At 36.0% G+C, this 14,436-nt stretch overlaps 1 protein-coding gene across 4 annotated transcripts in view; it reads right to left on the bottom strand.

Moving 5' to 3' along the window:
* Positions 1-3,176: 3,176 nt before the first annotated feature.
* The window catches only part of Sec23 (transport protein Sec23), a 34,838-nt gene continuing 23,578 nt past the window's right edge, over positions 3,177-14,436 (bottom strand). For 2 of the 4 annotated variants that reach the window (XM_071591491.1, XM_071591493.1), the window contains 5 exons: positions 12,491-12,665; positions 11,678-11,833; positions 10,502-10,567; positions 7,015-7,038; positions 3,177-3,388 (listed from right to left, as the gene is read on the bottom strand). In XM_071591491.1, coding sequence (XP_071447592.1) covers positions 3,299-3,388; positions 7,015-7,038; positions 10,502-10,567; positions 11,678-11,833; positions 12,491-12,665 — 511 coding nt within the window. In that variant the 3' untranslated portion in view covers positions 3,177-3,298. The remainder of the gene's footprint in view (positions 3,389-7,014; positions 7,039-10,501; positions 10,568-11,677; positions 11,834-12,490; positions 12,666-14,436) is intronic. The other 2 variants (XM_071591492.1, XM_071591494.1) reach the window with 1 other exon arrangement.

Here is a 14,436-nt window from a genome sequence, read left to right as displayed (position 1 = left end):
ATTGGCTTAGTTTCTTGCAATCTGCCCTACTACCTTTGTCTTATTTTTTTTCTTTATCTTCTTGCATTTCAAATGGTATTTCTTTATGACTAAATCATCATTTCTGTCAGTATAAATTCATAGTCTGTCCAAAAAAATAAGTAGAAAATTGGGGGAAAACCTCATTGCAGATCAAAGTAAAAATTACGAAAACTCTTCAAAACAGCACCCTTTTTCATCAACACACTTATTTCAGTGCCTCTGCCAAGCTTCCTGGAAGGTGTATATGGGAATCTTGCTTTGTCCTCTGACATAATCCATTGGCCCAAAAGAGTACTCAAAGTGGTTGTACTTGGGTCGTACTCAAAGACCCATGTTTAGTCACCAGTAAGCACCTTTTCTAAAAAATTCAGGTCACTTTCACAGAGGTCCAAGGCAAGATTTTCACACATTCAGTTTTACAACAGCACCTTAGGGACCATCTTGGCACAACTTTCTCATAGTTGAACCTCCTGTAAGAACGTAATGCACTGTGGTTTTCTGAATTGCACTTTCCTAACATCCTGACACTTAGAGTTAAATCAGAATTGAGCATGTCTCACATTTTGCCCATTTTCATCACACTTGTATTGTTGATGATGTCCAGGGCATTCTTTGTCAACCTCCTCGTAAGCCTCCCAGAACATCCTGTACAAATAGAAAACCATCACTTGGGACATTTCTCCATCCCCATAAGTATCCCTAACCATGGTCATGATCTCCGAACCCAATTTCCCAAGTTCAACACACAATTTTATCGCATTTTACTGATCCATGGAAGGTGGCATCGTGAATTTGTGATGCAACCCTCAAATGGGTTCAGGCTAGCAGTAATCCATTGACTATAACAGCCTGCAGACAACTGTTGCAGGTCACGTTGCTTTACCAAGACCTCTCACCATTTTTCCTGCCACAAATCATCCCACTCCATTTGTCCACTTCGCCAGGAAAAATCAGATTACCCACTTTTTGAGAGAGACCCTTCTTATCCCCAAAAAGCTTTACTGTCCTTAATTTGGTTCCTAAAACTCTCATCTCATGAGGTGGTTGTAAATTCTGCATCTTCTTTCATTTCTTGGGTCTTCCAAGTGTATTGTCTTCATGAGAGATTCTGAATTTTGCAAAACCCTGTCCTGTGCTGCACATAGGTACACAAGGACAAGTTCAGAATATGCCAAAAAGTGATACCTTTTTCATATCAACCAAAAATAAGACTTAAGATGAGAAAACTGTGGAAGGCCATTTTGGTTACAACGGAGCACTTACCTACCATGGTATTTTCACTCAAAGAAGTACCTGTTAATTACTACACAGCTGTAGTGATATGGTAATTCAGAAGCTTATTTTGTAGCACAACACTCAGGGAGTCCATTTACAACATAAATGTTCCTTCAATGTGCACAGATGTGACATATTTTCCTTCTTGTAGATATAGAACACATTGAAATTTGCTAATTTAAAAAAACCACTCATTAGTCAATATTAAATTCTGATAAGATTTTTCCTTCTACCATCCACTAAGTCTGCTAAAATATTGTGAATTCACCAAAATGCCAGGTTTCACTGCTCTATTCCACGATTTTTTATAATTATTAAAAGAATTTTCCCATTCCTGATATACTACCTTGATCAAAAAGTTCCCGGAATAACCACCGTGTGGCGCTCCCATCGTTCCGATTTGAGTTCTGTTTTTTTTTTAAATTGGTACATCTGTTGTTGATATTCCCTTTAAATCTTAGTGTCATAACTTGACATTTGCAAAAGTTACGTAGCCAAGAGTACATCTATCTCTGTGTGTGTTGGCGATTTTTTACAATTTCAGAAATGGATTTAAATTTGCAACAACGAACTTGTATTAAATTTTGCGTAAAAAACGGATTTAGTGGCGCACGGACGTTGGAAATGTTGGAAAAGTGTTTCGGCAACGATTCTCTAAAAAAAACGGTCGTTTACCAGTGGCACGAGCGGTTCAGAAGTGGTCGTGAGTCAATCGAAGATGATGAACGCAGTGGCAGACCATCGACATCGAAAGTCGGTGAAAAAATTGATAAAGTAAAAGAAATGTTGGTCAATAACCGCAAATTAACCATCAGAGAAATAGCGGAGGACTTGAACATTGCCTATGGATCCGCCCAAGACATTGTGGTTAATGATTTGGGTTTCCGTCGAGAAGCAGCAAAGTTGGTGCCAAAAGACCTCAATTTCATGCAAAAAAGAGACCGTTTTGACGTCGCAAAAGACATGATTTGCGAGGCTGAATCCGATCCCACATTCATCAAAAGGATCATTACTGGAGACGAGACGTGGGTTTATGAGTACGACACGCAATCCAGACATCAGGCAAGTGAATGGCGTTCACCAAATGAGCCGAGACCAAAAAAACCACGTCGTTTTCAGTCAAAAAAGAAGGCAATGCTGACGGTTTTCATGGATTACAACGGTGTAGTGCATCATGAATTTTTGCCAGAAGGCCAGACAGTAAACAAAGAGTATTATTTGGGCGTTATGAGACGTTTGCGTGAAGCAATTCGCCGAAAGAGACCAGAAATGTGGGCAGAAAACTCGTGGATTTTGCACCATGATAACGCACCGTCGCACAGTGCTATCATTATTCGTAATTTTTTGACGAAAAATGCAACAAATACCATCCAACAGCCACCGAATTCACCTGATTTGGCTCCCTGTGACTTCTTTCTGTTCAATCGAGTTAAAAAACCATTACGGGGAACGCGTTTTAGCAGCCGAGAGGAAGTAATGGAAAAATCGCAGGAAGCACTGATGGACATACCGAAAACCGAATATAAAAAATGTTTCGAGGATTGGATCAAGCGCCGGCATAAGTGTGTTGCAGTCGATGGGGATTACTTTGAAGGGGACAATATAGATTTAGATGAATAAACTTGTATTTTTAATTTTCTGAATAAATTCCGGGAAATTTTTGATCAAGGTAGTATTTCCTATTCTTGAAGATTTAAGGCCACCCTGCTTACATACTGAAAATCCACTGACTTGAATAATAAAAGACTTCATTAAAATCCATGGCATTAAATGATGACAAAGTCAGAACCACTCATAAAGAAACAAATCCATTCGGAACATGAAGCTGATTCTTTTTTTTAAAGAACTTTAGCATGCAATCCCAAAAGAACACTCAACACTCGGAGATAGAAAGATATTTAATTTGTTTACATTTCCATATTTATACATATATATCTGTTGCTCATTCACACACACCATAACAACATAAGACCAACATTTACTTTTAAACACCCTTGAGCGCTCATGCTGTGGACGACACAGCCAATTTCTTCAGGTGCTCCATGAACACTTGTAGGCTAACATCATCCGTGAGGACAGGGGCGCCACTATCCTGAAATGTGAGGAATGTGACTTATTAGCCAATGAAAATATGCCACTGGACACACTGCCAACCCTAAACAGCAGAGAACATAGGCCTTTCACCCAGAGGAAGAGAAGTCCTCGATCACCATGAAACTCTGTCCCTACACCAATCAATGAAATGAAAATTCTAGCTTCCCTTCAAATGTTATCAACATGTGCAGCACAAAATAAACGGCAGGGAAATGTAATGGTGTCATCAGCCAAATTGAATTTAAAAAACATGCAAAAAAAAGTAAACCACAGCTATAATTGCATGCAAAACTGACTTCATTTTACTGCATGCCCACCTGAGCAATTTATCTACAGAATAGCACAACAATATGAGGCAACTGCAGATATGCTATGAACACAACATGCCACAAAGTGATTGATAATTCATTTAATATCATCCTCATTCCCAAAAAAGACCTTCACCAAATTCTAAAGATCCCAAATCAATTCAGTTCATGCCATGAGGAGTAACTGAAGGCAAATAACTAAATGTAAATGATTTAAATTAGATTTAAATGCCAACTAAACACTGAAATTGACCTAAACTTGTAATTCAACATAAGTTTCTATAATCAAAATCACAGTATCAGTTGTTTTAAGTCAAATACTGCTGTTTTCCCAAGTTATTTTGGAGCTGCTGAGGGAAGTTTGAAATTATAATTTCTCGGATGGAGGGCATAATAGAATAAAAAAATAAAAGAAAAAATGAGGTAACTTTCAAAATTTTATCAGATATTTCTTCATTAAAATGAATATTAAATTTATTTATTTTATTTTTTAAACAATTATTATTTACGTATTTTACAAACATTTGAAACATCTACTTACATCTGGGATATCAACAAGTTTATGAATCTTTGCCTAAGTGCATAGCCTGAGCATTCCTAGCCAATTAATGCTTTTGGAATAAGATCACCAGAATTCAGTGAATTCAAAAGGGATTTTGATGCACTTGAAAGACATACAACTCTCAAGACACACTGCTTGTGAGAGAGCTTGATGTTGACAGAGGGACCTCAAATAATGGAGGAGGAGAGAAATATAAAATATTTTGTGGGACGATATTCAAAAGATTCCTCACTCCCCAAATTAGTTTTTCTTATGCACAGCAGGACATTTGAAATTATTTTACATGGAGATGGAGACAACCCAAATATTCAATCAGGTTGGTCAGCACAGCCCAAAGATAAAATTCCCCATACTTTCCAGGTTTTGCTAAAACAGACTAAGTACAGAAGACAGAGGTTGATGGCAATATACTATTATGTGTCTTGTTTGCCCAAAAAGCCAATTGGCTAGGCAAAATTTTTGGAAAATTAACTAGAACTGTAAGATTCCTCTGTATGAATCATTAAAAAAATTTTCCCTTGAGAAAGGAGACTGAACATCATGCAATAAACACAGGCCCTTTAAACTTTCACATCAAGGAGTAATACGAAATTCAATGCCTTAGACAAAACAATACTGGACCCCCTGATAAGAATGTAAAACAACAGTCATAATTTAACAGTGAATGAAAATTTTAGTTATTATAGTATAGTTAATATTACGCACAAATACTAAGTAGCAAACCTAATTATTAATTAAGAGTCTCCATGCCAATAAATGTGACTTTTCAATTATGGCTGGGTAATTAATGAAAATGGACACTCAGGTCTACAGTCAACAATTTTAAGCACTGGAAAAACTAATTAAACTACCCTTCAAAACTAAGCAAACAAAGGGTTAATACTCGTATATTATTAACTTGAAATTTAATGAATGCCAAGATTTTCAGGTAGTCCAGCTTCATTTATTAAAAACGACCATATATCATTTAGGCAATAGCATTAAGCAAAATCAATTATAGTACATTACTATTGTCTTCTATTTAATTTTAGGGGATTATGAAAACTTGAATGTCAAACTTAGATATACCATTAGAACTTATTACTCTACATTACTTGTTTTGGATAAAACATCAGTGAAATAACTAATGTGGTGAGCATATGATTTTCTCCACATGGTTCAGTTCTCCAATCAAACCATACCATATTTTGAAACCTAATACTCGACTTGAAGTAACCATAGGAGGGAAGAAATTGAGAAAGAAATGAAAAGCCTCTTACTCCAAGTAGAATAAAGAAATTATGGACGAATATGCAATTCAAAATTATGTAAAAGTAAATCATAAAACAAAAACATCTGTTATCAAACAATTATTAATATGCACTCACCCTAAGGTCTCTTATTATTAAATCCCTCCAAGGATGAAACTGCTAAATAATTTGGTTTCCAGATTAAAATAGACCTATCACTCTAGTCTGGGTGTCAATATAACAATTTCAAGCTTAACTAGATGGAATTCCTTCATGGTGAGGGTAGACAAAAAAAACTGCTATTCCACATAAAAAAATTTTAATAAATTACATGACCATGGTTTCAATGCTGTACATCATCATCAGGATCCACAGATGATGATTTGCAGCAGTGAAACCATGGTCGTGTAATTTATTAAACCTTTTTATGTGGAATAGCAAAGTATTTTTCTCTACCCTCATCTGAGTGTCATGACCCCTGTTTTATCAGGGATCCAAGAGAAGCAACAGGATAAGATAATGGCATGATAAACAATACATGGTGCCCAACATGGTCGGAGGAGAATAAAATATTTTAGTTATTATTTTCATTCAAATGGTCAAGTTTGACCCCACCTTTCAACTCTGACAGCCCAAGTCTTCCCATGACAAATCCAAACGCCCAACTTAGATATAATACATTGTAACTGACCATATTTTACTAACTAAAAAAAACTTACTTTGCATTGAAGCAAATAATTCAATATCCCAATCCCATTTCTTCAGACAGTTCACATTCCACCTTGATTGTATTTCACCACTCTACTGCCATCAGGAAACATTGATTTAATAATGACTAACATTTGATGCCCCCAGTGACATGTAATCCACAAAGCTAAAAACCTTTACAGTAGATGAAGGCATAAAATCTTACCCTAATTGATAATAAATGATGTAGCTTAGAAATATAAACTACCACCTATGTGAAGCTCCCCTTCTGATGAAAAAGTGAACCCAGTGGGTCAGGAGGAAAGAAAATAGATACTTTGAAGACTTTATTTAAAAAAAACCTCAAGCGACTAAACTGAAGAAAAACGACAAAGCATGAAAGATGACATGCTCTGAGGATTGATTGGAAATATTTTATATTAAATATTTGCTTTTCACAAAAAAAACGATGGTAGATGTTTCAAATATGTTATTGTTGGAAAACAGTGTGTTGGGGTCAAGTTTCATAAAATTTGGCATTTTTACTTCCAACTGTTGATCCCCATAAAAAGGATTAATCATGGAGTTAAATAACCAAATCTCATTGAAAAATAATTAGAACTACACCCCATTACAAAGACAATGACTGAATGGGAAAACGGTAAGGCCACATGCAAACCTTTCAATGTGCTACACACAAGACGTCACAAGGACCCGAAAAACATGCCCAAAGATGAGCACGGGACAGAATTACACAGATAGAGGGGGTGACATGCATCAATTCCCAACTGACACCATTTAAGCAATATAAAAAAGTTAATAAAAAATGTAACACTACCGCATGAGGCACTGGCATCATTTGCTGGGAAGGAGAGAAAAAACAACATATGAGTTCAAAAAAGGGTTCACTACAAAACTACATCAATAAAACCAAATAATTTTAAAGTTGGATTTTGATCACTAAGAGATAAAAGGTGCCATTACTGAGCATTCACTCTAACACATGGGTTTACATCAAATTAAAAACTGGATCTTGTTGGAAATGCATCCACTGTCAGAAATGAAATCAAGACGCGAGCACATGAAGAAAATCAATCAGTGAAATATAGGAATACATTCCACCCCAACAGCAGTGATAACCACGAGGCTGACACTATTTACCTTGACTCAATGGTCATGGTGATATGGAGCACCCAGGTTTGAGGCCATGATGCGCTTCATCTCAACTTGACCTCTATTGGCTGCCAATCACTTACTTGAGAGGATATCATCATCGAATAATACCATCAAATGATAACTTCACCCTTGGAAAACAAGGCTATGACGGTGATGAGATCAAATATATGTAATTTTGACTTTACTCATTAAAATGAATAGTTACATCATCCGGATGTTTACAATATTTGTAAAAATCAGCTTTGCACTGTAAGCAGATTTTGTAGACAAATACATTGTATTAAAAAGAAATCAAATACATAAATATACTTTTTTTCTTTTCCAGAAAGAGAAAGGCTAATTCAAATGTTAAAATAGGAGGGCAAAAACTAGAGCAGCTGGAACAGTTCATGTATCTCAGAACTGTTTTAGACTAAAATGGTCAGAGTTGAAGGGATATAAGGAGAAGAATTGCATTAGGCAAAGAAGCTTTCACAAGAAAGGGAAAATTGATGACAGGGATACTGAGCAAGAACATTAAGAAAGGCTCATTTAAACTCTGATACAGAGCATAGTTATGTACAATGTGGAAACAGTCATTGAAACAGGACGATAGGTGTAGATTGGAAGCTTTTGAAATGTGGGCGTGGAGAAGGATGGAGAAGATAAAGTGGACAGAAAAGCATACAAATTAGGAGATCCTAGGTATGGTGGGGGAGGAAAAGGGATCGCCAGGAGAAATCATAAGGAGGCCAGGAAAATGGAAGAAAAGCATATTGATTGGCAATAGGATGTTGAAGGCTGTGATGAGGGGAGAATATTAGTCAAACTAGGAAGGGGTAGGAATAGGACAGGGATGTCAGATAGAATGAAGGGAGGAAGGAAGTATGCGGAGATGGGCTTATGGTAGAGTATGATGTTGGGTTGTGTTTTATTGGGAGAGACAAGATAATTAATTGGTAGTTGTATCCATCCAAAACCTACCTCAACCCGTAGATTAACTATAATAATAACAATATATTTTTTCATGTGATTCCATCAAGTTGTGGTCTCTTCAATGAGTCCTCAAAAGGCCGCTGTCATTATCAAGTGGTGTGAAGCACAATTTTTTTTTTTTTGAGTCCATCAGAGTAGGTTTCCGAAAACCTTATTTCATTTTGGTGGTTGAATCTTCAATTTCACACGCATTCCTTTGCTCACAGCGGTTAGCTAAACGAAATTTCGTTACAACAACAATTTAAGATCACCTCCAACATTAACTTAATACTGAGATAAGAAAATATTAAAAATTCCTCAAGTTATCTACTGACATTTCATCATCTCAAGAAATTTGTTATTATTGTGTTATGAAATGCACCTTAATACTTCGTCTGTGGAACATTTATCAAAATGCTACCTGGTTCTTGCCTCGACACCTCATTCCATGTTATCTATGCACCAAGGTGCGTCATCTTAAAAAACCTCCCTTGAGAACAAACGAGAAATGCTTTCCTTTCACTAACAACAGCGTAAATGCATTTATTATGCACAAAAGTGATTTAATTACTGTCATTAAACTTTCTGATGCTCCAAGTAAATGTGAAATATGAAAACAAAATCCAGACTGTATAGCAATTTTCACAAAGCAAACCAGATATTTTTCAATTTTGTAAAATGATTATTCATTTAATGACATGTTTTTTACAAACCTTATTCTGTTGTACAGCACGGCATGCCTGTCTATTGACTCGGGCCTAAATGATGCCACTCTGATGAGAGAAGGAACCTTAAGCCATCTGCAATTTCCCTTTAAGTCACAACTTTACTTGCTCTCATAGAGCGTATTATGTCCCGTCACCATGACCTTGTCACACCCACTTTCTGATGGTGAAAATTTTCAAAAGTCGACCAATTCTTCCCTGAATTGCATCCAGTTAACACTATTTGAAGATTCCCAAACAACACATTCAAAATGTACTCTTAACTCATCTGAGACATAACTTCTACTTTGCTTCTTTAATACATTCACCTCACACCCGAGTCAATCCACATCGTTTTGGACCAAAGTTTAACCTTTACACATCACAGATTTTAATGAAAATCATGAGAAATATTTGAGTTTTCAAAAAATAAATATAAGGTAATTTACAAAAATCAGAATGACATCCTGCACTGAGTGACTTATTACTTAAAAAATTTCAGTCCAAGGCAAGGAAAACTTCATGCACATGAAAATTGCCATTTTAAAAAAATGGACACCATTCAGCTGTTATTCAGACTTTCACAACATGCCTAAAATCGCCATTTTTTCTTGAAACATATGTACCCTCCAATTTTCATCCAAGTCTGTTAGATCAAGGGTAAAATTTTGGTGCAACGTGGTATGGAATGATGCATGAAGGCAAAACTCCTTTTAACAGAGGCCTATTCACTTCTAAGGTGCATCGCAATCCCCCAGCACTTCCCCAGATCAAAGCTGCTACTTACTGTACCTCAAAATCAGCTACCTACACACTGCAGTGAAAGGCAATGGGCTGGCGACCCTACTACACACCTTGAAGCTAAATATCTTCACAATTACTAAAATCAATAACACCCTACTTCCAAGATCGAAGAGAAGCAGACTCAAGATTTACAAATAGCTTCCCACAAGTCACTTGGCACTGGGAAATCAAGTCTACTCCACTGCAAGTTGAGTATTTCAGTTCAAGCAGCACAATTAACAGCGTTGACTTTGCAAAGTTAACATCTGTGATATTACTTTTCCAGCAACCACAAATAGCATTTTCTACAAATATCCAATTCCCTATTTTCTGCACGGGGTACAAAATTGCAACACTTATTTCTATTTTGGATGCTCCATTCCAACAACCAAAAATTCTTCATTTGTTGAACTTTCATATCATCACTTTCCAGAATGAAAAATGAATAAACATGACCAATGTTATCTACTATGTTACTGATTTCTAATGACGTGGTGTTTAACCAACAAGATCTCAAAATGCTACAAATATAGGACAAACAAAGGCAACTGTGTATAATAAAAATCATTCCAACTAATATTGTGTGATTATATCTTTTAAATTTGATGGGTTATGCTTTTTTTAAGTGCAGAATGAACAAACGGTTACTTTAAATTAGCAAAAATGCATACCTAGGGTACAACTACACTGTAGGGAGGAAATACTTACCCCACCATATGCATACATGTTGTTGTGGGTCTGCGATGGATTCACCTTTGACAGAAGGAATCTTGCCTGAAAGAAATTATCAATGTTTTACTTGTTGAAATATTAAACAAAAAGCGCAACATATGCTCCATTTACTAGCATATAAGACACCAATATGCACAACCATTAAAAGGTAATTCAAACATTATACTTTTATTGTTTGTTTAAAACCCTGTTTATGATAAATATGAATGCATATTATATACCTAAACAGGCTTCAACTTCTGAAGATACTTTTTGATGGATTTCCAACTTTAACTATTTCACTTCATTATTTTTCAGCTGAGATATGTTGTCATTGGTGGTTAACTCAAAATATAACACAAAAGGGGATCTTTCTAATTAAATGGACTAAGTAGAATCTTTTCATGAGCACACATAAAAACTTTCTGAAATTAAAAGAATAAAATATTATTGTAGTCAATTACTGTCAAACAAAAAAATGGTACTATTGTCATTGGTTAGAGGTTTTTAATGTATTTGAAGATAACTAAGTTCAAATGCTAGTAAATCTGAAACTTGCAAACTGGAATTTTGCCTTAGGCATGCATGCATACTGTTTTAATGTAAATTGGATTGTGTTAAGCTTCAGTATATGCTCAGATGTATCCATAACCATTGGTTCCCTTTCAAAATACCAACCTACTGACCTAAGACTGCTACTGCTTCAAATGTTTCAACACAAAATTACATAGTAATGAAAAATAACTTTCATACCAATTATTAATTGAAATTTCTTTAAGTTCATACGAGACATACTCGTAAATAGCATTTCAATTAAGGGAATTATTCCAGATATGAGAGGTTTTTTGTTACATTGAACTCATCTAGTAAGGCTTCACATTAAATATTTGAATTGATGAGGACACAATTAATTTCATACTAAACACTCACACTTCATACATGTTTCCACACACATTCTCCACAATAAGTTGATGAGTATTGTTTTGGCAAGAATATCCAAGTATTATCCCAATTCCAATTACAATCCCATATAGTACAAAATAAATTCCTGACAAAAACCTGTTTTTCCCAGAAAACTGGAGACATGGATTTACACACGCATCATTCATTTCCAGTGAATCCTCCAAATAGTATTGCGTAAGCATGGCAGGGCCTTAAATAAAGAGCACTCACCTGCGATCCTCCCTGTTCTGTGTCAATGTATCTGGGCATGGGGAAACGTGTCTGCAAGATCTCCTGAGCATCATCGATTGGAGCCTGTAGCAACTGCTTGAAATTCTCATACTCCGGCATGTCCTGATAGCGCAGCTGCCTCCACTGAGCAATTGTCTGCAAGACAGGGAGGAGAAGAGTTACAAAACCAATGCTCAGTTAAAGGTTAAAGGGTTCATACACAGAAGGAGTAATGCTGCTCTTAACTTTACACTGACTTCTTTCAAGGACAGCAATGCCATACAAAATACACCTTCGGTTGAATATGAAAAACCAAACCTCAGGCACACGTTCCAGCGGTTCTCATGATCCGAGTGGATGGATTTGTGGGAGAAACAGAGAGAAAAGACCCTCCTACACCTCCGATGAGATGCACCTTCCATCACTTTACTTTCCCAATCATCACTGAAACTTGGGATTGTTCAGGCTTTCAAGAAATATAAAATAAATCTCAGGAATATCCATTAAAAGATATTAATCCAGGCATCTCCCAACTAGGTTAAACTCAAAACACAAATTTCTAATTGACTGGGAATCCATGTAAGACACAGAAGTGTGCTTAAGTGACATTGTAGTGTACATTAGAATGCATTCATATTAGGATAAGAGGGAGTAGCCTAAAAACCCACACTCTGTGAGCATGGAGTATTCAAATCATGTGCACATTCGAATTTTTATCTTTTTCACATTAAATTTGATTAAGAATACTTATGAAGGTCATATAAGCACCATGAGCTGGAAAGGCACAATAATGGAGCATGGAGTAGTACACACCTCGCCGTGGAAGATGAGCAGCTGGAAGAATGTGTCCATGAGTAGGATACGATCAGGCTGGATGCTGCTTGTGTCCAGGAGCACGGGCTCAGGTGGTCCATTAAAGCTATAGCTATACAAGATGGGCTGGATCATGACAAGTGACTGAGTCATGTCTTCCCGCATCAACATGTGCCTGTTAAGTCCATGAAATGTGAACCAATAAAATAACTTTAGAAAATAAGCGCTAACACTTATATGCACTGCAAGCAAATTCACAGTGATAATGTAATCATTCTAGTTTAGCTTTAACAGCAATTTAATAATTTTAAGGCCAAGCCTTTAAATATATATAAATATAACCATTAAATGCTCGGCAGGAATATACTGGAGAACTGAAGGATATAAGAAGGGTGCACTAATTGAGCTAATTTTTTTCTTGAATGGGTTTATATATTTTCAAATGCTCAAACAAAAATTTCTTGGATGGCCATTGCTTTAAAAATTCATTTCAGTTTGATCCATTAAATGCAATGTGCCAAGCTGTCATCTCTGGTTTTCTGGTCATGAGGACATCAAGGACTAGTAGTCTGTACTTCTAACTCAATTGTGAATTGAACGGAGGTGTTTAGTTGGTTCAGATGCCGTAGAAATATCTACAGATTCTCTGTTTTAATGAGGCCAAATGCTGTATGTGCTATCCATATTTCTCCATACTGGTTTTGATGCTTTTCACTGGCTTTGATGATTTCCTAGGACCAGCAAGGGATATGATCCCAGGCTAGAACTTTGGTTTGCTCTTAAAACTTTTCATTCCATAAGAAATAGGATAGGAACATTGAAAAAACATTAAACATGTCCAGAAGGGCATTAAGAACCCCTCTATCCATGCTGTCCTTGTAACCTCAGCCTCATCAATGGAGATGCTTGTAAATGTTTACACCATTCCAAAAATAACTATTAGGTATTTATTGGTGATTGCAGTCTTCCATGCTTTGAATACAGTTATTTAAATTTTTCACAAAGGTTAGTGGGTTGGCTAGGGAATGACAGGAGAGTTTGGGCTGGCAAGCTAGTATACCACAGAGCCAATGACATCACTATCCAAGCAGAACGAATCAGTCATATTATATGACACTGGCCATCTCTAATTCAGATCTCCTTACTCTGGCCATAACTTACAAGCAACGAGAAACAAAGTATTTTGTACCATAAAATATTAACATATGAATGTTCCCAAAACGGAGAGCATAGAAAATAAAGAAACTTTTTGATATATTTTCTTAAGTTTTTCAGGAATAAAAGGTCAACACGTTATTTTACATTTTGCTCAAACTCTGTCATTCCATTAATAGTACAATACATCTTAAAATGGTCAAACATTGGTATTAACACAGTAGCTCTATAAAATCAGAGTACGATTAATCTCAACCAAACAAAAGAAGGAAATCAAATAATTATTTATGCAAAGCTCAAAAATGCAAATTAAATGTAATACTGAAAAAAATTAAACAGACCACAGAATAGTCCTCTTTTAAAAATAATTCATGATATTTAAAATGCCAATCTCACTCCATAAAAAATAGTTTGAGCTGTGGCTCAAAACCCCCAACAAAATATAAATAGAATTTAATGATCAACCAGCAATCATAACTAAATAATCTAAGCCCACGTAAGTGCCAGGCAAGCATTTCTCAGCAATGCAGAGGAGGGAAAAAGAGAAGAGGAAAATACATTGAAAGCAAGGGCTAAGAAACAATGAACACCAAACACATTGAAGTATTCATTTCACAAAAAACAAACATTTAGGTCAAATGAAAAAGAAAGAATAAATGCTTATGCCCTAAGTTGAGCTGGGCCATAAATAGGAACCATGGTTATTGATTGAGAAATGTGGAAATAAATTTTAGAAATCCTTGGACACATACAGAGGTACCCAATGACAAAAATAAATTGCAATCAAATAT

This window comes from Hetaerina americana, unplaced genomic scaffold, assembly GCF_022747635.1.
Source record: "Hetaerina americana unplaced genomic scaffold, ioHetAmer1.1.p SCAF_48, whole genome shotgun sequence".
NCBI classification, from domain to species: domain Eukaryota; kingdom Metazoa; phylum Arthropoda; class Insecta; order Odonata; family Calopterygidae; genus Hetaerina; species Hetaerina americana.
Note: the sequence above shows the minus strand (reverse complement) of the source record. Positions and strands in the feature narration are given on the sequence as shown.